General features: G+C 39.7%; 1 protein-coding gene across 1 annotated transcript; it reads left to right on the forward strand.

Annotated features, from left to right (window-relative positions):
- The first annotated feature begins 350 nt into the window (after positions 1–350).
- Positions 351–24660, forward strand: LOC142102248 (cytochrome P450 2C23-like). The gene is made up of 9 exons (XM_075186983.1): positions 351–580; positions 10429–10591; positions 11240–11389; positions 12380–12540; positions 17004–17180; positions 17933–18074; positions 23538–23725; positions 24090–24231; positions 24383–24660. The coding sequence occupies exons 1-9, from the start codon at positions 407–409 to the stop codon at positions 24562–24564; spliced, it is 1479 nt and encodes a 492-aa protein (XP_075043084.1). The 5' UTR covers positions 351–406; the 3' UTR covers positions 24565–24660.
- The last annotated feature ends 450 nt before the right edge of the window (positions 24661–25110 follow it).

Here is a 25110-nt window from a genome sequence, read left to right on the forward strand (position 1 = left end):
AGGAAAACGGAAGCTTGCCAGGAAATTTGTTTCTACCAGTATATTATTTTTTGTTCATCTAAAGTCAAAGCGAATTTAAAAGGCTTTAATGACAATAGTTTATTTTATAAAGTTTTTTTCTGTAAAAAGTATCTGCCACATGCAGCTTCTGTATAGTATTTTTCCATTCCATAAAAAACCCCCTGTGATTTCTGTATAAAAAACCAGTTATATAACTATATAATCTGAGGTTTATAAAAACAAGAAGCTGAATTGTTGCCAGATCCATGTGGGGGAGGAGGCTTCCTAACCAGCTGAAACACACAAGTGCTGATTCTGAAACGTGGAATGTGTGCATAATCACATTTAATTGCATGCAAGTCAAAGTCTAGATCGAGGCTCAGATTGTCTCAGTCACACAACAGATATGGAGATGGCTGGGATTGGGACCTTACTTCTGATTTTTACCATAACCGTCTTGGTGACTCTTTGGATGAGAAAGAGAAGAAAACTTGGGACCCCTCCTGGTCCATATCCCCTCCCTCTCCTGGGGAACATCCTGCAGATTGATTTCAAGAACATAGTGAATGAGTTTGTGCAGGTCAGTTATACTTTCCCTTTGTTTAGAATAGGTCAGTAATGTAACCTTTTCAGACCAAGAAACTGTGGCGTTCTAAACTGAATTGAGTCAGAAATTGATGGCGTATGAAAAGTAAACCTCTGATATTGCCCTAACTGATCACTTGATCCACCTATTTCCTATCCTAAAGACCTGCACTGTTGTTTTATAACTTATGTCAACATACACCTTTAGCTTCTTGGTTAATTAATCCAGGATGTTTTATTTGGAAAATAAATAGGAAATAAATGCAGAAACAGACATTTATCAAATTGTGAAAAGATGCTAATTTGGCAGGTGTGTGTAATTTGATGTTATGTGTACACAGCCAGAAGGTAATGATTTATTTTTGGGTACACAGCAGCTCTCCAGAAAGGTTGTACACTGCCTTATTTTTGTAAAGATACTGAAAGGTTAAATAGATTGCCCCCATGCCCCTTCTCTTTTTTTACAATTAGTTTCTTTTAATCAATATAACCTAGACATAGCACAATCCCATACTAAGCCACAGCAACCAATCAGATAGTTGCTTTTCTTAACTTGCACTAGGCATCTGAAATATCTGATTGGAACGAGATATAGCACAGCCTTTAAATGGGCCTGTCACTGATACATAGTGCATATGTGGGGGAGGGGGTGGGGATATATAAGGATATACCCAGGGCTGCCAAGAGGAATTTGGGGCCCTGGTACTGCAACTTTTTGTGTCACCCTTCCATAGATGAGTAGAATGAGGGCTCTGAGGCAGCTGTGACATCACATAGTGATAGGGGCGTGGTCAACATGGGCGTGGCTGTCTCTTTTTGGTCATGACATATTATATATTAAAACTGTGTCACCTACCTGTTATTGCAGCTTTCACAGCCTGGCACTGATTCTGGTATAGGTACTAAGGGTGTGCACTGGGCACTTTTGGTGTTTTGGGTTTTCGGTTCTGATTAGCTTGAGGTTTTGGGTTCTGATTTGTTTTGCCAAAACACCCCACGAAAGGTTTTGGTTCTGATTTTGTGACAGCATCCAATGCAGCGACAGTAGACATGTCTGCAATGGTTGGCAGGTCCTTCAGTCTGGACCAGATGTTCTCAGTATCCCCGCCAGCGGGTCTTTTAGGAAAACTGAGCTTTTTCCTCGCAGCCACAGGTGTTGAAGAAAATGGAGGAGCTGTTGGCATGTCACGGTCCTCTTCAGAGGACAATCTCCTGACCAGCAGGTCTTTGCACCTCTGTAGACTTGTGTCCGCCGGAAACAGAGACACAACAAACGCTTTAAACCGAGGATCCAGCACGGTGGCCAGAATGTATTCCTCTGACTTTAAAAGAGTGACCACCCTCGGATCCGGGCAAAGAGTGCGAAGGGCTTCATCCACAAGAGCTACATGCTTGGTGTAATCGCAATGCTTTAACAGCTCCTCCCTCACTTTCTCCAGCTCCTTCTGCAGCAGCCTGATCAGGGAAATCACCTGTCTCAAGCTGGCAGTGTTGGAACTGACTTCTCGTGTGGAAAGTTCAAACAGCTGGAGAACCTTGCACAACACGGAAATCCATCTCCAATGCGCTTGACTAAGGCGCATCCCCACTCTTTTTCCTATGTCGTAGGTGGCTGTGTAGGCTTGAATGGCCTTTTGCTGCTCCTCCATCCTCTGCAGCATATAGAGGGTGGAGTTCCAGCGCGTCACAACCTCCTGTTTGAGGTGATGGCAGGGCAGGTTCAGCCTTTTTTGATGTTGCTTGAGTCTGCGGTAGGCACTGGCAGAATGCCAAAAGTGTCCAGCAATTTTGCGGGCCACCGCAAGCATCTCCTGCACACCCCTGTCACTCTTCAGGTAATGCTGCACCACCAAATTAACTGTGTGGGCAAAACATGGGACGTGCTGGAAATTGCTCATATGTAATGCCCGCACAATGTTACTTGCATTGTCTGACACCACAAATCCCCAGGAGAGTCTAAGTGGGGTAAGCCACTGCGATATTATTTCCCTCAGTTTCTCTAAGAGGTTGTCAGCATTGTGCCTCTTATTAAAACCGGTGATACACAACGTTGCCTGCCGTGAAACGAGCAGCTGTTGTGAAGATGCTGCTACTGATGCAGCTGCTGCTGCGGAAGGCGATGCATCTACCCAGTGGGCTGTCACAGTCATGTAGTCCTTTCCTTTGCTCTGAACCACTTGTCCACATGTCGGTGGTTAAGTGGACAGTGGGTACAACTGCATTTTTCAGAGCACTGAGGACACTTTTTCGTACTTTTCTGTACATCCTGGGTATCACCTGCCTACTGAAGTGGAATCTCGACGGAATTTGGTACCGGACACACAATACCTCCATCAACCTTCTAAATCCCACTCCACTGATGGCGGACACCGGACACACATCTAACACCAACATAGCTGTTACAGCTGTAGTTATCCGCTTTGAAATAGGGTGACTACTGTCGTACTTTGTGCTCATGGCAAACGACTGTTGGACGGTCAACTGTTTGGTGAAAGACGTAGCGTTCTTGCGATTTCCCCTCTGGGAAGATGATCGACTACCAGCAGCAACAGCAGCAGCGGCAGTAGTAGGCGTACCGCTGCAGGATTCCTCGGATGAATCCCAGATTGAAGAGGACTCAGTCTGGCTGGTGACATGGCCTGCAGGACTAAATCTGATGGAGATCGTGGAGGAAGTTGACGAGGAGGGTGTTGGTGGTGTGTATCCAACAGGACCAAGGAATTTAGGTGTCCCTGGACTGCTGACGGTCCTAGCCACAGTTCCTGAACTAAACACAGAATTATGAAGGTTCTTCAGGTGACGTATAAGGGAGGATGTCCCTAGGTGGCCAAGATCCTTACCCCTGCTTATTTGAGCTTTACATAAGCTACGTATGGCCATACATTTGTTGTCCGGATTGGGATAAAAATAACTCCAGACAGAAGAGGTGGATTTTTTGGTCTTCTGACCAGGCATGACGATGGGCTTTTTCATCCCATGGACAACAACTGTTTCCCCCCCTGGTGCCTCACTTAAATAACCACATCAGCATCCTCCTCGTCAAGTTCCTCCTCAGCGCCAGCTACATCAATATCCTCCTCCCGGTGTACAACATTCACACCTTCATTAGCCAAATCTGTAACTGGACTGTGGGTGATCCTTCCAGCATATGCAGAGGGCATGCTGCAAATGGTGGAAGGAGCCACCTCTTCCCGTACAGTGATGGGAAAGTCAGGCTTCGCAACCACCAACACACTTGGACTCGCCTTGGGAATTTGTGATGACATCTCTCTAGAAGGCAGCGTTGTTTGCTGTGTTGTTGATGACAACTTAAGTCTCAAATTTTTTAGAGGGGTGGGGAGGAGGAGGGCTTAGATCCTTGGGTGAAGCTGAACCACTAGTCATGAACACGGGCCAGGGCCTAAGCTGTTCCTTGCCACTCCGTGTCGTAAATGGCATATTGGCAAGTTTACGTTTCTCCTCAAATGATTTGAATTTTCTTTTTTTACTAATTGTAGTGAACTTTGGCTTTTTAGATTTTACATGCCCTCTACTAGGAGATTGGGCATCGCCCTTGGCAGACGACGTTGATGGCATTTCATCGTCTATGTCATGACTAGTGGCAGCAGCTTCAGCATTAGGAGGAAGTGGGTCTTGATCTTTCCCTACTTTATCCTCCAAATTTTTGTAGTCCATTATATGCAGCACAAGAGAGCGTACCCCTAAACCACACACACTTTGGGACTGCTGAAACAGTGAACGTAGTAATATAGATTGCAGTTCCTATTTTTTTGGACTGCAGGAACAGTGAACGTAGTAATATAGATTGCAGTACTGCAAGAACAGTGAACGTATGTAAATTTAGCAGTACTAATAATTCTGGACTGCAAGAACAGTGAACGTAGGTATTGCAGTACTAATATTTCAGGACTGCAATAATATATTGCTCTAGAATTTTTTTTTATACCTTTTTTTTTTTTTTTAAATTATTTTTTAATATTTTTTTTTAGGAGTTTTTAATAATTATAAAATTAATATGGACTTAGCACAACAAAGCACAGGACTAAAGCACCACTGGACTCAGCAGGACAGACACTGGCCAAAGCACCACTGGACTCAGCAGGATAGAGCACAGGACAAAAGCACCACTGGACTCAGCAAGGACAGAGCACTGGACACAAGCATAAAGCACCACTGGACTGATCACGCAGGAGCACCACTACCCTGCAACCTCCCTCTTCCCTGATGTCAGGCAAAATGAAGATGGAGGCCGCAAGCTGACAATTTATGACATCCGAGTCTCGCGAGATCTGACGCGAGGCTTGGATGTCATAGCCCCGTTTCGGATCTTTTTGCCAGGCGGAAGTAGCCGAACAGTGCTCGGATCCGTACTGTTCGGGTGGGCTCGGATTAGTGGAATCCGAGCCCGCTCATCCTTAATAGGTACATGAAATACAGAAAACAGAGCAGTAAGTAGACACAGTGCATAACACAGATCATGCAGTATATAATACATTGTAATAAAAAATTACATTTATCACACCGTTCCCTGCCCCATCACGCTACCTCCTCCGCAGACACATCACACCCCCCCAGCCCACTGTACTTACCTGTGCTGGTACTGTTAACATCTATCAGAGTGAAAACTTCCTGTAGAATAAGCAGGGAAGCTCTTAGTCTCGTGAGATTTAGAGCTCCTTGGAAACGCACTGTCTTGGGAATGGGAGCAACTATCAACTGCCCACTTCATGAGCGCTCCGGCGGATGTTAAAAAAAAATTGAGAAAAATGTATTAATTGAATGCATACTTGGCTGCTGCCAGTGGAGGTCTGGGCTCCTGTACTTTGTACCTCCCCTTCTCTGTGCCTCTGGTAATATCCCTAAAAAGTGCACTTTCAACCCTTTATCCCATATTAATAATCTTCTGCTGGAAAAATATATCATGGTCCCTGATTTTGCATGGGACCATAAAATATGGCCCAACCATGGGCAGGTTGCGCTGGGGGGCATCTGCCCCCCTGGCTGGTCCCATAGTGGGCTACCTTGGGCTGGGTCACTGGTCCGTCTGCATTTTTGTTCCTTTAAAATGTTCCTAATGGGCCGTCGAGTCAAGTCTTTCACCCCGGGCTAAAATTTGCTAGCCCTCCCACGGGAACACACATGCACCTGGCTTGCGCTTAGCGAGGAATACCCTTGTTCTGCCAAACTTTTCTTATTGCTTAGCCTCATTTCTGGTCTGTCATAAAAGTTTTGAAAGACTATTTATATTTGCCTTATGACTGTTATCAAAAGCCTTTTTATCAGTCTGCTGTATGTGAACAGAGGATTAATTTATACAGGATCGATTCCATTTTCAATATATTTACACAAGTAATTACTTGGGGACGTTTTTTGTATCCTAATTTTAGAGTGTGGTCCTAACAATATCCATCATCTTCAACTTTTTTTGTTAGTTTTAAACACAAAAACTAAAATACAAAAATCAATAATCAAATTAACAGAGTCCTTAATTGCATGCACATTACCATCAGCTGAAGATCAAGCGCATTGTGATACTTTTACATTTTATTCATTATAAGCTATAAGGACTGAGTTGAACAAGATTATCACAGTATTCAAGTTTTTCATTTAGTTTATTGTATATTTAGTATTTTATGGTTGTTTTTGTTGAAAATATGTTTTGTGTAATAAATACAGTATATTAATAAGAAGAACCATCCTCTTCCATAATTCCTGTTGCTGTGTCATACCGGATCTCATTTGTTATCAGAGTATTGTTTTATGCCTAGATTTTCTTCATTGAAAGGACATATAAATATTATTAATATTAATACCTTTACAGTTATGAACAGCACTGTTTAACATCTACCTTTTCTTCTTGTAACGTTTATAGGGACTTAAGCAAGGTTCTTTATAACAGCCGCGAGAAAACTAAATATACTGTTTTTTTTGTTTATGTAATAGCTTAGCGCCGGATTTGTTTGTATAGTTGTGTGCAGTTTTTTGCATGCATATATACATAAAACCATTTGTCTATACATCACTAAGTAATGCTTAACTAAAATCCAATGGGGAGACGGTAATCCTTAAGGGAAATATATAAAAAATAAAAAGCACTCCCAAGGAGCACCCAACACACAGGCAAACGCAGAATTTGTAGAGAGGGGTTTCCAGTGGGCCGGACCAGCATGCATGGGGTCGTAGCTATAATTTTATACAGTGCTTGGCTGAACTCTTCCTATCCCCATCATATACACGAAGCGGGACATACCTCCCAACTGTCCCTAAAGTCAGGACAAAGTCGCTGTTTGGAAAAAGGATAGGTACATGATACAGAAATCCCAGCAATGAGTGAACACACTAGGCCTCCATCCTCAAAAGCAGCCCAATATTAAATCAAAAGCACCCACGTTTAGTAATTAGGACTCCCAGCAACCAACCCGGAGAGTAAATGAATGTCATTCACCTTGGATAAAAAGATTAATTTCCCCCCAAACAACCCCAACATTAAGTTAATAGTATTTACATTTAATAAATATTCCGATTTCTTCCCAAACATCAATCAATTAGCATTTACTTTTAAGAAATAGCTCTCCTTTTCCCCAAACTCAGCTCTACTTTCAATTAATAGCACCCAAACCACCCAGCATTAAATGAATAGTCCCATTATCCTATCCCTAATAGATCCACCATAATACACAATATTAAAGTAAATATCCCCAAACTTCACCCCCATCAATAAATTAAAAGCTCCCACTCTCAACCTACTATGAAATTAATATTTCACACCCCATCCCCATCACTGCACTTGCATTAAAATCCCTTCCCCCCCCCCTTCCCTACACTTATATTCCAATGTTATGTTTACAAAGGAACTATTGTACTTATACATTAAATCCCCCCATTTTCATTAAAAGCACTCAAGAACCCCCCCCCCCCCACACACACACACACACACATTCACAAACTTACCCTCTTCACGAGTACTGTGTCTTGTGTGCTGCACACATGAAGGCATGCAGGCAGTGAGAGAGAGAGGGGTGGGGACAAACACAGCAGGGGAAAGATGGCTGTGAACAGTGCAGACAAAAACGTTCTGCACACAAGCTGCAAAGTTGCTGGTCCCGCTACCTTAAGCATACAGTTCCCCGGGCTGAGAGGGGGCTTTCCAGGCACTAGAAAATCCCCCTGGGTTTGCCAATGCAACATGAGTGAATTAAGTTTAGGTAAGCCTGGCTGCTTAATAGCCAGGCAAACAATCAAGAGTGGTCTCTTATTTGTGATTGGCTGAACAATGTAAAAAAATACTCCCGATCGGCTAACCATATTGTCAGTTATTCTGAAGTGTTGTGAGACTGGTGTGTTACTAGATTATCAAGTGCCGTACCTGCACTCTCCCTTCTGTGCAAGAATGGTCACTACTTTCTTTTAGGCCTGGCACATCCCATCGCCTACCATCCCAGGAACCCCCGCGCATCATTGCTAGGCAATGGGATGTGATTCCCCTGTCCATGGTGGCAGTCAGAGATGTCACTGAGCACTGGATCTCTACTTGGGAACCTTATGTAAGGAGGACTCTGTCACCATTATAGTGCAAGAGTATTCGGTACACCCTAGCTCCAGCATTTCTATCAGTTCCAGTATCTGTGTTCTGCCCCTGTTCCAGTTGGCTTGACTTCCCTGTTGTGACCTTGACTTGGCTCCAGACTTCTCCCTCTGGATTCTGATTTTTGTCTATGCTTCCTGACCGGCTCTGACCTTTGGCCTTCCAGACCACTCTCTGCTGTCTGATTCAGCATTGCATTCCAGCTCGGCTTGATATAGGATTGTCTTACTACGCTTCTATCACCAACCTGTTTTTCTAGTGACTGACTTAGAGGGCCACGATCTGCATATCCCGAGCAGCGAAGTCCATACCTCCTTGCGGGGGTCCCTGGGGAATCCCGGGGGTGTTGTAGATGCCGCACCTCTTTGCTCAGTAGCGCTAACCACTGGTAAACGGGCTATATACAGTATCTCCTCTTGGTTTCATGACATAGATGTATTGCGGGCAACTGTTTTATGTTCAGAAATTCTTTTAGACTCCTAAAAGTTTTACCGACACACAGTAAAACTTAACGTAAAACCACATATGGTGTCAAACATGTTTAAAATAACATTAATTTTATAATGTTTCTGTGAGGATTTTCGCTCATGAGCCTTCCTCTTAGGACTAAGAGGCTTGGTCTGTGATGATGTGTCTGTGATAGCTACTATAGTGAGTGGTTCTCTTTTGGAAGTAACCAGCACTGTGACAGGTTCTTCTAGGGTGGGAAATTATTTGCCTTGGATTACAGATTAAACAGGGAAAGGTTCCTTTCTTTGATTTAAGGAGAGAGAATTGTTGAAAGGTTTTGAAACTATTTGCTTGAGCACTACTATCTATACCTGAAACTTTTAAATCTATGCCGTGCTAACATTGGTGATTCTGCAAGAAATCATGGCGTGAGCAAACACACAGGTATTTTCAGTTTACAATAGGACTTGAACTTTTCACTAGATTTGATTGAGCTTTTGGACATCAGTCCTACTTTTAATGGGGTGCATGTTGTGCCTTACAGGTGCACTTCACCTGAGATGCGCATTTCTAGGCGCACTTTGTCCAATGTACTAAAAAGATAGACAGTATAAATGTCATCTCACTCATTATTAATCTAAACCATAATTTAGGATTAATCATGTAGTATTGTAGTGCACTTTAGCTTCACTGTGATGTCATATGTATAAACTCTGAGAGAATCGATTAGTCAAGCAACACACGTAATTTTGCCAAAAAGCATTTGTGGCGATACTGTATTGCACCTAATCACTGATTATTACTTTTCCCTGAATATTCATGGATGCCCATGTGTATTTTGTATGTAACAAGTGTGCTTTGCTGAATGACATGAGTTGATGACCTGTGCAAGTGGCAAGAGTCTTTTGAAAGCAACCAGGGCAGACAGATAACTTCTCTGAGACGTAATAGAGTTTGTGTAAACAGTCTGACCAGTCAGACAGAGCAAAGGTGAGAAACCCTATCCTTTGAAATACCTGGGCGTATACATCGCAGGAATAGATAACTCCTTTCGAAAGCCCTGTGTCATTCTGGAAATCAGTCTGCTTTGACATTGGGAAAATTAATTTCCAAAGGTGGGGGTGAGAACAGTGTGAGGAATATTTAAATCGGCTGCCTTACCCAGTAAATGTGGTTCACTCTGGGGAGACCTACCTTGGTTGGAGTGTGCCATTTTTCCCAAAGTGTACTCCTCTCATGCCAAGTCTTAAACTAGTAAGTTAGTGACTTTTATTTCTAAAACTTACTTTATTTGTGCAACTTTCTTTGTATGTCTTGTTATTAACTGTTTTGTACTTAAGCCTTGGAAACATTTTTCGATTAAATACATTTAATCTAGAATATTCTCCGGGATTCTTTGTGAATTTACGAAGCCATGTGAGGCTCAGGCTACATATGTATGTGATTAAAGTGTGAAACATTAATTAGTGGTTTGGTGAATGCAAGGACTCCATAGTAAAACCTTTGTGGTGGCAGAAAAGGTGTATTTATTGGAAAGTGACTAAGGTGACCCCAGTTACGGCCAGTTGTTTCAGATTGCTATATCTGAGGCAGGATGGGCGTTTGTGACAGCATTAAAAGTTGGATAAACATGTCCAATAAAGTAAAATGTTATTTGTTTAAAAAGATTCTATTTTCTATAGTTAGTTCTCAGCTGTAGTCCAGTTATTTGGCCTAAAATATGACCTGATTTTCCCAAATTATTTCTGTCCTGGTTCGTGGTCTGGGGATTCTTAAACCTACTCAGATTCTGCTGTTTGTTTCCTCAGCTCGGATCCCGGTATGGCCCTGTTTCCATGGTGCATCTGGGACAGAATCCGGTGGTGGTATTAAATGGGTATGACGTGGTGAAAGAGGCTTTTGTAGACAATGGAGAGGTGTTCAATGATCGTGGGAAACTGGCTATTGCAGAGATGGCTTTCAAGGGATATGGTGAGATAACTGTGGTGTAGATTTATGAAAAAGCTTGATAGAGCAAGAACCAAGAAAATTGGTCTGATATGAAAAATAAACAAGTTGAGTCAAATTAAAATGCTGCAAATCATAAACGGTTATAGCCACAATATTAATAGCAATAAACATAATATTCTCATGATAAGTATATAAAAAATAATCACAAGTCTAAAACCAAAAGGGACACACATAGACCCTTTTAAATTAAAAATATTTCTTGTCTTTATTTTATTTTTACAGAAGCCTGTAAATGCTTCTGAGTTCTCTGGGATTTATTGAGTATCTATAAAAGGATTTTTATGTGTTTGTATGCTATTATTTTGTGGTAGAGCAAATAAAATATGGTTGGAATGGCTATATGCCTTGTTTGTTTAGATGATTGGTGTGGTTTTTTTTTTTTTTTTTTTTTATAGCCCTATATATCTTGAATGAGGAAAGTAGTTGTAGTGGGTTGCTAATACCTGTTATTTGAAATGGTGTTCCCTTTTTTACATGCTGATAGGTTTTATATATCTTCAAAAATGGTAAGAGTGGGTTGTCATTCAAGGTATGATTCGCAGGAGTAGGTAATGGAGCAAATAGATACAATAGAGTGTTACTAACTTTCATTCATTTCTCCACATACAGGTGTTATATTCAGTAATGGGGAACGATGGAAGCAGATGAGACGGTTCTCCCTCAGTACCTTAAGGAATTTTGGAATGGGGAAAAAAAGTTTGGAGGCTCGAGTTCTAGAGGAGGCCAAGTGTCTGGCAGAGGAATTCCAGAAGAGAAGAGGTCAGTTGAAGAAATACTGCACATTCTTAAGTTTGTGCACTGTATAGGTGGGATCCAAATCGGTGTAGGTGGGTCATGTACATTTCCAGAGTTTGTAGCCTACCCTAAGCCTTACTGAGTCCTTGAAGAATGCCGGATAAAAGAAAAACAAGAGAAAGTCACTTTCTCCTAAAGCTTAATAACCATTTCCCACATTTGTAAATATTGTATGTTAATATAGGATGCATGTTGTGACAGTCACTGGATTGGTGCGGGATGACAGAGATGTTTGTCCCAGGCCTATTGCCTTGTGTGCACTGGCATCGGTGAGATTATTTAGGTGTGAGAAAAGCTTCCCAGTGCAGGTTTCAGAGCAGTATAATTAGGAGTTGCACCTGTGGGCTGCCTGTAAACGGCTGCAGCTCTGAGCATTGGGTATCTAATTTTCTGATTAGGAGGTCGGATGTCTCCTGAGTGAAACTGCAATTTGGTCGGTGAGCTCCACTTGTTTGGTTTAAGTGAGGAACACCAGACATCTCCCTCTAGAGAGGTTATTCTACTATATTAGTTAGTAGCCAGACAGCTAGGATTTTTGTTTATGTTTTTGTTCTGTTTGCAAGCTGGTGAATAAAACTGGCTGAGGCTATTAACCTGAAACACTGGATTTGTGTGATTTTCTGGCTGAAGTGCAACCGTCCACCCCAGAGGACGGCATCCCCAATACTATTTTATTATGAGGTGTAGAGTTCCAATTTTATTCACTCATCACATCATGACACCTCTAAATATCTTGCTGTGGGTGCATTCTGACACACAATTTTGAGTTGTACGTAACCTAAGATACATGCTGCTCCACATAACCACGTATGTGATTTTTGCAAACCTCATTCACGTGTATATTTGGCCCATGAATTCATCATACTCTAAATTAGCCCCTGATATTTTACTTTTCTTTCTAACTTTTGTACCATTCAACCATGCACTCAGACAATAATATTACTTTAATTTCAGGGGTCCCATTTGATCCCACCTTCCTCCTAAGCCTGGCGGTCTCCAATGTTATCTGTTCTATTGTCTTTGGTGAACGTTTTGACTATGAAGATAAGGAATTTCTCTCCAAGTTGGAACTCATGCAAGAGTCTTTCCGAATTGTGACCTCACCTTGGGCTCAGGTAGGTAAAACAAGAACAGCTTGTAAACAAGAGTTCAAAAGAAGTCGACATTTTTAGACCGGTTTTCCAATTTTAAGTGAAGCGCTGATAATCATCTCATTTTAAAGGTGTAATGGAAATTTATTGATTTTGAGTAATAAATATTCTTGAAATTACTGATGCTTTTATTTATCACAGATCTGTGTCTACATCTTTGTACATTGACAATAATATCTAGTTTAATTTTACTTCATGTAATCTTCCACTATTTTAACACTTTGTTTTTTATTTTGTATGCAAGACAATGCAGCAATCACCATCATCAACATTTATTTCTATAGCGCCACTGATTCCGCAGCGCTGAATTAGAGACCTCATTAACATCATGCTTATAAATACATAGATGTAAACTAATACATAAATTAGGATAAGTATTCCTTGCAATATTTTAGTGCCAACAAACCTAAGAAAATAGGCCTCAATTATCAGTGTTTGCTATTAACAATTTCTCCTCTTCTTCATAATTTATACTTTGTGCTGTCTTCTGTGTTGTCAAGGATGAAACTACAGCATTCTTCTATCTGGGCAAAAACTTCTCCTCTGTCTGCCAGCAATAAATCTAAAGTCATTATATTGTGCAGTGTAGTTCTATTACTCATTTGTCCTGTAAGCTTTCCCAGAACTTTGGTGGTTTCATTTTATTAACTTGTAAAGTAAAAAGGCTAATTGTGCGTTGTATATACAAATATACTGACAACATTTCAAAAGCTAGCAGTTGTCACTGAAATTATTACTCAACAACTTGTATGCATTTGTACAACAAAATATAGAAAACCAGGGAAAGTAGGAACCTGCACCCAGATGTTTGAGCAGCTCCACATTCTGGGTGGAGGGATCAGATCAGTTACCAGTTATAGAGTTCACTATGGCTGGGGGAGGCATATAAACAAGAACTTTTAAAATTCATATTTTTGCCATCTGAAGTAGGTTGCAAAACAATAGGTAAATCAATCTGTGTACTTATAGAATTGCGCATGGAGGGTAGCCTCTCATCAAAAAATGTCCCACCAACTGTTGCTTGACATTTAGTACTCCGTTGGTTCATCACATAAATGTTTAACTCTTATCAACTGAGATTTTAGGATATTGTGTAACATACGATTTAAGATGAAAAGATGTATAATGCAATAGTGTGTCTTTATACAAAACTGTATGATATAATGTGGGTACGAAAAAGGATCAAGCCATGGTATATCGTAATTTCTGGCTGAAAAAGTATGGAGCTGTTGAAATTCTTCAACCATGCCATTAAAAAAAAAAAAGCTAGATATCATCAGCATATCGCATTTATTTAAGAATATGCTTAGTGTGAGAATGAGGACCAAATAGATGTATTGTATATTCTCAAAATGACGTACATATAGAGTTGCCACTGATGGTGTAACAGGAGAACCCATTGACACTGCTTCCATTTAAAGGTAATTCGTAATATGAAAGTTATTACATAAACAAAATTATTATAATTCCTTAATAAATGATGTAGAGGGGGTGGTTCTGGCAACTCTTCAAGAGGTCTTCAGGATATTGGGATTGCCTCTCTAACTCTGGTGAGCATGGGTCAATGACTGTAAGTTGACATACCCCTATAGTTGTGGTGAGGGTGAGCATGAGTCACCATACACCTGGCTCATTAAATTAAGGTGTGCTTGTCTCCTGACCTAATTAGACCTTTGGAAATAGATTTACCAAACGGCGGTTTGGTCAAACCGTAGTTTTTTTGACTATTTTTCCGGTGGTTTAGAAACCGATGAATATACTAAAGCCCAAACCGCCATTAAAACGGCTACAATTGACATTTTTCAAAACCACCACTTTACAAATCACCATCCCGATTTTAACAATGATGAACATACAAGCCACCAGATTTACTAACCTGGGGTATTCAAAACCGCCGCAAAACAGCCATTCAGGTGGCCAAAATGAAAGAGGTGGTTGTGAGTGGTGAGATTGATCAAACTGCTGCTGTTTGAGCTGTTTTGCCATTCAGAACATAAGAGAAGGCATGAATCATATATAAATTATTGAGGCAATCATTATTTATTGATTAAGGTGCAAAATGAATTTATAATTTACTTATGTGGGGGGAAAAAAAAAATTTTTTTAAGGAGGCAAAATTATTGAATTATATTCTGGCACTATGTAATGTCAAGATTATTAATAATATTATATATTTGTTGCACAATTTAAGTGATTGCTAATGGTGAATAATAATGTTTTGATTGCACAATTTGATATTACATAGTTTCAGATTAATATAATAATTCAATAATTTTGCCCCCTTAAAATTAAGAATTTTTTTTTTCCTCATAAGTAAGTTATAAATTCATTTTGCACCTTAATCAATAAATTGTCAGTTTGTCAATCAGAGGCAGGTATTTGAAAACCTGTCTTTTGGATGGGGGTTTTGATAGCAGCTTTAACCCTAGACAAGGTACACACATTCAAATTCAACATGTTAATACTTGTGATATACTATATGTCGTATATAATTTAATGTGTTTGTTGATTTTTCTATGTAGGTTGTACCATTCTTCCTTGGAAGTTAAGACTCAGAGAGCATAGAAGTAAAATTTTGTCTCAAGGTGATATTTAAAATGTGTCCATCATTCCAATCCTATTGGATTGAGATGAATAGGGATAGAACATGTTCCAGTTCACAGTTGAGGAGGAGATGGATATAAAAGACCTGTGTGCAGAGGGAATTATATGGGATCAACCATTTTCAAGCCGTAATTCCACAGGTTTAAATAAAGATATAGATTTGAAATTTTTTTGTGATCAATATGTCAATTTTTTTTTAAAATTTGATACACTTCAATATCAATTACAAGGATTGTTTTGTCATGAATTATTCATATATTGTTTCTTTTGGTAGCTAGTTCTGACAGATTAGAGAATATACTATAGTGAATCTGGGATAGAGTCCACTGATGGTAGTGTGATGGTTGTTTTTTGTCCTTTTTACCAGTAGAAGGTAAACACCTTATTTTTCATTAATCGTTATCAATAAGAATGTTTTTTTGGGTTTTTTTTTATATGGTGACCAATTGGTTTTTTATATTACTTGACAGGCATGAATTGTTTGCTTCAATAAGTTTGGAAGTTTTTTTTTTCCCCACAGAACAATTATGTATTTTAGTCTCAGCCAGTGGTTTTTAAAGAATTTTGAATTTATCATGTATATCTAATTTTGGTTGACTTCTTGCTAAGTATTACATGAATATCATGTATTCATGAATTACATGAATATCATTCTCATTATTGTGCTATACTATAATCATATTTTAAAGTCTATAAACAATGAATTATAATGCTATAATTAAAATAATTTTATTCAATCAAGTTTTTTGTTTTTTTTATATCAAATCTTGTAATCTGCTGGTTTTAAGTCTCAAAATTTTTCAACTCCACCATTTTTGTTATTAGTTTATTTATACAAAAATACACTGAAGGTGTTATGAAATCACTGATAATCAAATTGAATGTAGCATGTTCTTGTCAAAAGTAGTCCAGTAGAAGCTTTCCTTAATCAAATAGTAGAACCTTAATTGCAGCTGCTATTTCCAAAATAGAAATAAGGAACAAGACAACATGGTTGAGGATAGGCACCAGGAGAAAACATCAAAGAAAAAACAAATAGAAAGTTTTGCAGATGTATAAAATCATAAAATATATGCACTTTTAATTGTGCTAATTCAAGCAGACTTTAGACATGTTGACAGTCCTTTGCCTCTTTGGAAAACTTGCCCCATTCTGGATGCAGGATAGCGGGAAAGAATCACACGGACCAGAATAATGTTTTCTTTTCATCTGCATCTTTTTCTTTAGGAAGAAAAATGCACTTTGTAGGACACATACTTGGATGCATGTTACCTGTTTTCTACATGATTTAGGGCTACAATAAGCCTTAAAGTGCTCTATATCTGGAAAAATGTTAGTTTATATATTTGTATTTTTATCTATAATAAGGTGTTTTACCATCTATTTCTGGCCCTTGTGATTCCTTCCAGCTATCTTGCATCCAGATCAGGGAGCCAACTATCAAGAAGTACAAAGGATGTGATATAAAACCAGACCAAATTTACGCCACTTATCTAACGTGATGCTGATCTTCACTAGAGCCAGCTGCCAAGCAGGTCATGGCTCCTGGGGACAGGTCTTGAGCATGGTTTGTGTGCAGTAATGAAGGAACACCGCATATAGTATCATACGTGTGGTACTTGGAGTTTAGAAACAGGAAAGACACCGGTAGAATGGGTGTGGTACTAATATACGGCACTGATATGCCCGACACACTTTAAACCAGCTAAACAATTGCCGTTTTTTAAAGGTTTATCTTGTTGTGCCTTGTAAAATGTTTAGCAAAATGTATTTCTTGCATCTCTAGAAAGCTTATGCCTAGAAAACAATCGTTATATTTTTAGATCTTTGGTCTGGCACCCAACCTCCTAATGCATATCCCTGGTACTCACCACAAGGTGTTCAAGAATTTTGACAATCTGAAAGAGTATGTGATGGAAAAGGTCAAATTACATCAAAGCACATTAGATGAAAACTGTCCCAGAGATTTAATCGATTGCTTCCTCATAAAGATGGAGCAGGTAAGGTCTGGGAACATCTGTATGAAATATGAATCTTTGGGATGTGATTTGGGTTCTGAGTGATGTAAAGTGTTAATTTTTTTTTAATTAGAAAAACTTGTCTTTTGTAAGCTTGGGTGTTATATAAACAAGTATTTGCAAATAAATGAAGACTGTTTTAACTGCTTCTTTAGTGATTAAAGGGTAGATTTACTAACACTCCTAAAACAAAAATTAGAGGTGTTGCTCAGATTCTAGATATCAATTATCTAATACATTCTAGAAAATGATATTTAGAATTGGTTGCTATGGGCAATACCTCCAGTTTTCCTTTTAGGAGCCTTCATAAATCTACCCCTTAGGCTGAGAATTGTGGTATAAAACTTCTGCTGCTTTGCCCATGCCAGTGCTAGGATTGTGGAGAGTGTTTTGTAGATTGTACTCAATTATATAATAAAATGTGCACCACCATTTTTTTATTAATTCAATATCTATCTTCTCTATAATATTTTAAAGAGGAAACTCTATGTTTTTGGCTTGTTAGTCAATGTCAAATGGCATATGCATTGTAGACATAAATGGAAGCATGCCTATAGTGGCCAAATCAAGAAAAAGGCAGGATAGCTATACATGTTTCTCAGTTATTTACTTTTTAATAAAGCATTCCTCAGGCATGAGGTTGCCGATGTGTTACTAAACAGTTATAAAAAAAAATGCATGTAATCTCAAACTTTAGGAAAATTAATAAATTAACTTTTCTCCCCCATCCCCAGGAGAAAGACAACCCTACCACAGAATTTAATTATGATAATTTGTTTGTTACCGTATTGAATCTGTTTTTTGCTGGGACAGAGACCACTAGCACCACACTGAGATATGCATTACTCATCCTGCTAAAATATCCTGACATGAAAAGTAAGTATTACTAGTTCTTTAATATTAATGTATTTATGGGGGTGGGGGGGATATTCATTCATATGCCCGAATAAACTGTGCCCGAGTTACAGTCGTCATAACCAAAAGCTACTGAATATGAATTTTATAAGAATATATACGTTTAAAATCTCTTTCGGTATTTGTGGATACTGATAGATCAATTACTCATTATATTACAAACCTCTGGATATACATGGCCTGGTTTCTTTAGTCTTCTATCGTACTGCAATTTAAGTTTGTAGCTCTGAATGGATCATGCTCCAGCAAGGATCTGCTACCCATCATTTTTTCTCTTTCATCCTATCTGGGGGACACTGCTACCATGGGATTGTATGAGGGAACATGTTGTTAACTTCCTGCCGGCAGGCCATATCCTCCCTGCAACTTCAGTGTGTTTTGAGTGTCAGAGGGAGTAGGACCTCTGGTGAACTACAAGGCAGCTACTCCTCTTTCAAAGAGTTGGGTTGACTTTTATTTCCTGCTGTTTATTTTTATAGGCCGTTTTCTACCAGGTTAGAGTAGAAAGAAGATAAAAAGGCTTGGACAGCAAGGCTGCATTACTTACAGGAGCTGTAGCGCTGTCAGGTAATGAGAGAGGCGACTATCGCAGAAACCTCCTATCTTCTTTGTCTGATGCTGGCACGCGGTGGGAGAAAACACAGCCACATTATTTCCTCAACTGTGAAACACTATGCGCTGCTTATGATCTCTGTCCTAAACCCTTGTCTCAATTACAATCAGTGGTGCAAGTAAGGAGCTATGGCTCATTACACAGAATCGTTATGTAATTGCCATTATGCCATAAAACTTGGAGATATCTGGGGGGGTCCATATGGTTGTAATGGCTTTTTTTATCCATTTTCTTTTTTTGGTTCTAGAAGGGTGTTGGCCCTAACTTAGAAACCAACACCGGCTCATGCAACCGTCTTGGTGGTCGATCTGGAGCAGCCACTGTATTCTCTTTTCTCCTGTCCAATGCAGATCTGACCCCCAAGGCCTTGACTTGCTCATCTCCCTGTCAGATGGAGAATAGTAGTCAAGCCTAGGCCATGGGGGTCAATCCATGGTTCCCTCCCAATGGGCTGCCACCTCCTTCCCCTACCAACAAGTCCAGGGGCAGCAAGTCACAAGTAGAAAGTGCACATTTTGACATGCATGCGCCAAGCCAGCAAGTGAGGTGGATGAAGGAGTCTGCCTCCTACAGTGTGCATTTCAGAATGAAAAAAAAATATGGGAGGGCTCTTCATGTAATGTGGGTGAGGACATGGCCTATCAACTGGAGAGATGATGGCAGGAACTAATCATTTAATGGTGGTAGCAGGGACTATTTAATGGAGCTGTTTACTAATTTAAGGATGGTGTGGCTTGGGAGGCTATTAACTGAATGTGGAGGTCATAATAATGTGGGCTATTCATTTAGGGCTGAGCTGGCGGTGGGGAGTCCCTATTTATTAAATACCATTCCCATACCACTTGACCTCTCTCCTTCATCAGACATCAGCATTGGCCACTGTTCAATGCATTTCACCATAGAAGGTATAGTACCACTACGAATTTAAACCTACAACAGAACAGGCTATAAATTATAGACTACCCTGGTAGGTCCTGTACAGTGAGGAAAACCTGATACTGAAAAAACTACTGTAATATGAGAGATCTCCCTGGACAGAAAAGTATTAGGTATGCATGAAATACTGTACTAAGTATTAAACTTTTCTATATATAGACGTAGTGTATTGTGTAGGTGTTTGCACCTATACAATAGGCTATCCTACACAAGCAACACTGAAAAATAAGAACTCAATTTTATATTTTATTCTTAAGCCTTTAAGCATTCTTCCTTCAGTGCTCTGCAGCACCATACAGTAAGGAAAATAGGACATGCATAAAACAGAGACAAGGTAGACAAATAAATTAAGACATGAAAACAAGGTATGGAGGGCTCTACTCATGAGAGAGCTTTCATTCTAAGTGTAAGAGGGTGGCACAGCTAAAACAAGAGGAACAAGTGTGGTTCAGAATGGAGATTGGAACAATTATGTTGTGCATTCTTTTGAGAAGTAGCAACAGAGATAAGGAGAGTTGGGTTTTTAGAGAGCTTCTAAATATCTGAAGGCTGAGGGAAGCAGCACGGGAGAAGTCTTGTAGGTGAGCATGAGAGGTGGTTTTCATAGATATGACCAGGTGCAGACCCATGGTAGATCTAATATTGCGATCGGGAGTGCAGCAGGAGGCTGCAGTAGTCAAGATTGGGAATAATAGAATGGATAAGAGTATTGGGAACATGTTTGGTAAGAAAAGGATGTATTCTACCAATGTTTCTAAGGTGGAATCGACAAAACTGGGAGAAAGTCCGGATGTCAGGAATGATGCAGAGTAAAGTGTGACACCATGGCAGAGGGCTTGGGAGACTCAGGAAATTGTGCTGTTATAGACAGTGAGGAAGATTTGTGGGGAGGTGGTGACTCTGAGAGAATTCAACATGTCTTAAACAGAATTAATGTTAAGCTTTAAGTAGCACTGAGACATACATGTGGTGATTGCAAAAAGATAGTTGGTTACACAAGATAGTACAGAAGGGAGAGGAAGAGATATAGACTTGTGTCGTCAGCGTAGATGTGGTACAGTGGAGGCTGAATTAGCAAATTAGTTCCCCAAGAAAATAGGTGCACAGGGTGAAAATTAAACGACCAAGAATAAAACCTTGTGGGACCCTAACAGATAATGGGAGTGTAAGGGAACACATGCCAGAGGGAAATACACTACTTAGGTGCATTTCAATATATAGGAAGTTACCCAGGAAAGAACTGTGGCACAAAGGCCAATAGAATGACTGGTGTGTAAGAGAAGAGGTTGATCAACAGTGTCAAAAGCAGGAGAGAGGTCCTGGAGGATGAGTATGGAGAAATTATATTTAGATTTTGCTGTATATAAATCATAGATGACTTTTGTGAGAACAGCTTCAGTGAAATGTTTCGGGCGAAAACCTTATTGCAGGGAGTTGAGAATGAAGTGACAGGAAAGAACGCGAGATAGCCAGTTGTACACAAATCACTCAAGTGTTTTGAAGCAAAGAGGATTAGGATGTTAATTGGAGAGAGGGGCAGGATTAAGGAATGGTTTCTTGAGAATTGGTGAGATGAACGCATGTTTAAAGGAGGATGGAAATGTGCCAGTGGCGAGAAACAGGTTGAGTGATGAGCTGAAGTTGGGCAGTGGAAAAGAGGAAGCGGAGAAGTTGGGAGTAAATAATGTTGAGTGCACAGGTTGTAGAGTAAGTTGCTGAGATGAGTGCAGGGATTTTATCTTCAGTTACTGGAGATAATTAATTGAGGGTGGAATGGGAGTGTAGGAAAAGGTGGGTAGATTGCGGGGAGTGTGTGGAACCTTGTCGAATGGTGTTGATTTTTTATTTGATGTAGGTTGCAAAATCATGGTGTATGAGGATGGAAGTGGGTGGAGATGCAGGTTGGCACAGAAGTCATAGGAGAAAGTATTTTTTTCTGTGAAAATGAAAAGTGAATTAGGTTAAGAGTAATTAGGTGTTGCTTTGTACGTATGGATTTTGGAGCAAGGGAAAGAGCATGAGGTAAGGTGAGCTTGAAGGAAAGGAGGATTTGGTTGGAGATTGGGAAGGCTAAGTTAGAGAAGCTATAGATGGAGCAGTAGCAGGAGAAGACAAGGTTATTGGAGTGTCCATCTCAGTGGATGGGAGATGAGGTTCACTGGGAGAGTCAAAAGGAGGAACTAAGTGATAGAAGTTTAGTGGCATAAGAGATAGTGGGATAATCCATATAAATGTTGAAATCACTTAGTATAAGCAGTGTCAAGGAATATAGGACAGTTCAGAGGGTATGACTTGGAAGGTGCAGTTCGGAGAAAATAGAATGCATACTCTACCACCTTGTGTGTATCCAGGTCTGGGAGTGTGGTTGAGGGAGACGTATAGAAGGTAAGAGAGGATAGTGGTTATATGTGGAAAAGATTGGTGGGATTGGAAGTATAGGGTGGATGGAAAGTTTTTGGGTAGAGCGATGAGTATATAAGGGGGATTGTACTAAGCCCTGGGTTAGGTGAGATATCGCTAGCATCCATGAAAAGGAGCAGTGAGAAAGAGAACATGCAAGAATGTGGGTGTGAGGTTTATTTCTGTTTATGTAGGCTGATCAAGAGTAGTGGATGAATGATAATAATAAGAGAGAAGGAAGGAACAATTGATCCATTTGTGCAGGGCAAAGAAGTAGGTGAAGGATACTTACCCACCTCCAGGCTCTGATTAATAGAGTAAACAGTTTCTGGAGTTCTGACGGGACAAGGAAGGACCGGGATGCTGACAGTTGGCTGCAGAAGGTCCAGCAGTCAAACAGAGATGGCAATAGCAATCACAATTGATCTCAGTGGACAGCTGAATAGATATTAAAGCGGCATGGACAATTGAGCTCGGTGGGTCTAACAGCTGAACAGAGATGGCAGTTCAGTAGATCATAAAACAGCTTGGTTTTTGGTGTGAAGTCAATCATTAGCACTACTGTGACATTTGCCAACAGTGTTCAGAAATAGGCAGTGCTTTATATTTGTGAGATAAGGAAAAGAGGGAGCCTGTGCAAAGAGCTGAGCTAATGTACAGCTTACTCTAACTGCCATCTGCATGCCAACCTCTTAACCATTTAACTGCTTTGAAAATGCTGGAGTTTTAAGGATTAATAACCCTATGATAATAAATGTTAGCTGCGAGTGGTCAAAAGTTTTATGTACGACACATCTAAATTCACAAAATATTTAAATAACATTAATGAACAGGTGAGCTTGTTGTCACAGGGATTAATGATCAGTATGGAACCTGCGTTCCACAAACAGTATTCCAGTGGTTTTGGCTGCTAGTAATGTGCTTTTGACCAGATGTACAGTGTAAATAGACTGGAACACAAAGCAGTGAGGTGGCGGATAAGAGGGAATAATTTGCAGCATGTGTCTTGGGTATCAAAGCACCGTGTACTTTAAATGAGATTTGTATTTGTGCTGAAAATAAACACATTATGGCCAAGTTGCATAGCCACAATACGGACTGTACAGCATATGCTCCTCCACTCCTGGTTGTCCCCACCAAAATTATGGGGGGCATCAGTGTTCTGTCTTGCTCGGGCCACTAAAATGTCTAATTATTGATCTGCTAGAGAACAGCTGATCTCTTGCACAAACATTAGAGTACAGCAGACAAAGAAAACACAATACATAAAGTGTAACAAAGAAACACATTATAGCAAAAATTAATACACAAATCATTGGCAAAGCTGCAATATTTTATTATTTTACCCCTCTTGCAACAAGTTATAGATAGATAGATATTACTATTTATATCTATCTAACTTGCACATGTGATTTTATTGCAAAAGAATGTCATTGTAAAGACATACTGAGGTTTTTTTTTTTATCTTCCACCAGAAAAGATCCATGATGAAATTGACAAGGTGATTGGCCAGAGTCGCTGTCCAACACTTGAGGATAGGCTCAAAATGCCATACACGGATGCAGTGATTCATGAAATCCAGAGATTTGCAGATATTGTACCTCTTGGGCTCCCACACTCAACCAACCAGGATACAAAGCTGAGAGGCTATCACATTCCAAAGGTAAGGAACCTGAAGATGAGTTACCTTATATAGCAGAGAGGATGTCCGAGAATGATTTTCAGCATACACGGTCATGCAGGTTTAGCACATCTATAAATTGCTCTCTTCTGGTTAATGTTTCTGAGCGCCCATACTTCCCTTGTGTCCTAAAGACTTTCTCTGAAGGCTTCTGTTCCCCTATTATAGTCTTTTATTTTTATGGAATGCAATGTTGGGAACTCTTTCATTCTAGCATAAAAGTCCCAAATAAAGATCCCCTTCTTACCTACTTAAGATAATTGTTATTTAGAAACTTTGCTACATAGGGATTGTTTAAGTAGTGCTCTTAATTTTTAAAGATAAAATTGGTTTTATTGTTCTCTAGGGCACAACAGTGTTCCCCATGTTGACCACCATCCTGAAGAATGAAAAATATTTCAAAGATCCACTGAAATTTGATCCAGGACATTTCTTAGATGATCAGGGCAATCTGAAGAAAAATGAAGCTTTTATACCCTTCTCTATAGGTGATATTCAATGCAAAGTTTATTTAAGATGTGATGTATATAGAATAATGCTTTGTAGTATACTTCTAGTTTCGTATTTTATATGAATTCCCCCTATTAACCCTTGTATTACTCCTCACAAACACTTTTATTTCTTTAATTACTCCAACAGGTAAGAGAGTCTGCATTGGAGAGGGTCTTACACGCATGGAGCTTTTTCTGTTCCTCACATCTATTTTACAGATGTTTGACCTGAAATGCAACATGGAACCTGAAGATATTGACATCTCTCCCGTCCCCAACAGAGGCAGCAATGTTCCTCGACCATATATGCTTTATGTGAACCAACACTAACCCAATAACCTAACCTCTAAAGTTTCAGATGTTCCATTAACCAAGATAATGGTCGTCCCTACAATAAAACACTTGCCGCCACGCATGCCAACCTATTTTACATGTCTCAAAGTTACTGAATGAACATAGGTTACATATGTATCTTTACCAGTCAACACAGTGGTGGGCAATTTACCAAGAGGTATCTCACAGTTTATTGTATAAAATAAATACATTGAAAACTCAATTTGACTAGCATAAGAATGAACCAATAGATGAATCTGGATCTAGAGGGGAAAAAAAGTACAAAATTAAATTAGTTTAGTGATTTTTGGTAAATTAGTTTAGAAGTAGATATTCATGTACTAACTGTGAGACATTATGTTTGCTCCTGTAACTGTTTTCAACTATTTATTTTAGATTGCAAACAAGCAAAGGATGGAAATATGAATAGTGTGATGATAATTATTTTGTTTATCGCACCTGTATTAGAGCTCATTTATGCTTACACAGACCAATGTCAGCTGCCAACGCCAATGTCATTTTACAATATGATGTGCCTTTTTT

This window comes from Mixophyes fleayi, chromosome 9 (genome assembly GCF_038048845.1).
Source record: "Mixophyes fleayi isolate aMixFle1 chromosome 9, aMixFle1.hap1, whole genome shotgun sequence".
Taxonomy (NCBI): domain Eukaryota; kingdom Metazoa; phylum Chordata; class Amphibia; order Anura; family Limnodynastidae; genus Mixophyes; species Mixophyes fleayi.

What these genes read in the sequence shown, in the direction of transcription:
- LOC142102248 (XM_075186983.1), top strand. Translation starts at nt 407, where the DNA reads ATGGAGATGGCTGGGATTGGGACCTTACTTCTGATTTTTACCATAACC. An exon ending in GGAATTCCAGAAGAGAAGAG is followed by an intron (nt 11,390 to 12,379) that starts GTCAGTTGAAGA and finishes CTTTAATTTCAG; the next exon opens with GGGTCCCATTTGATCCCACC. An exon ending in AAAATATCCTGACATGAAAA is followed by an intron (nt 18,075 to 23,537) that starts GTAAGTATTACT and finishes ATCTTCCACCAG; the next exon opens with AAAAGATCCATGATGAAATT.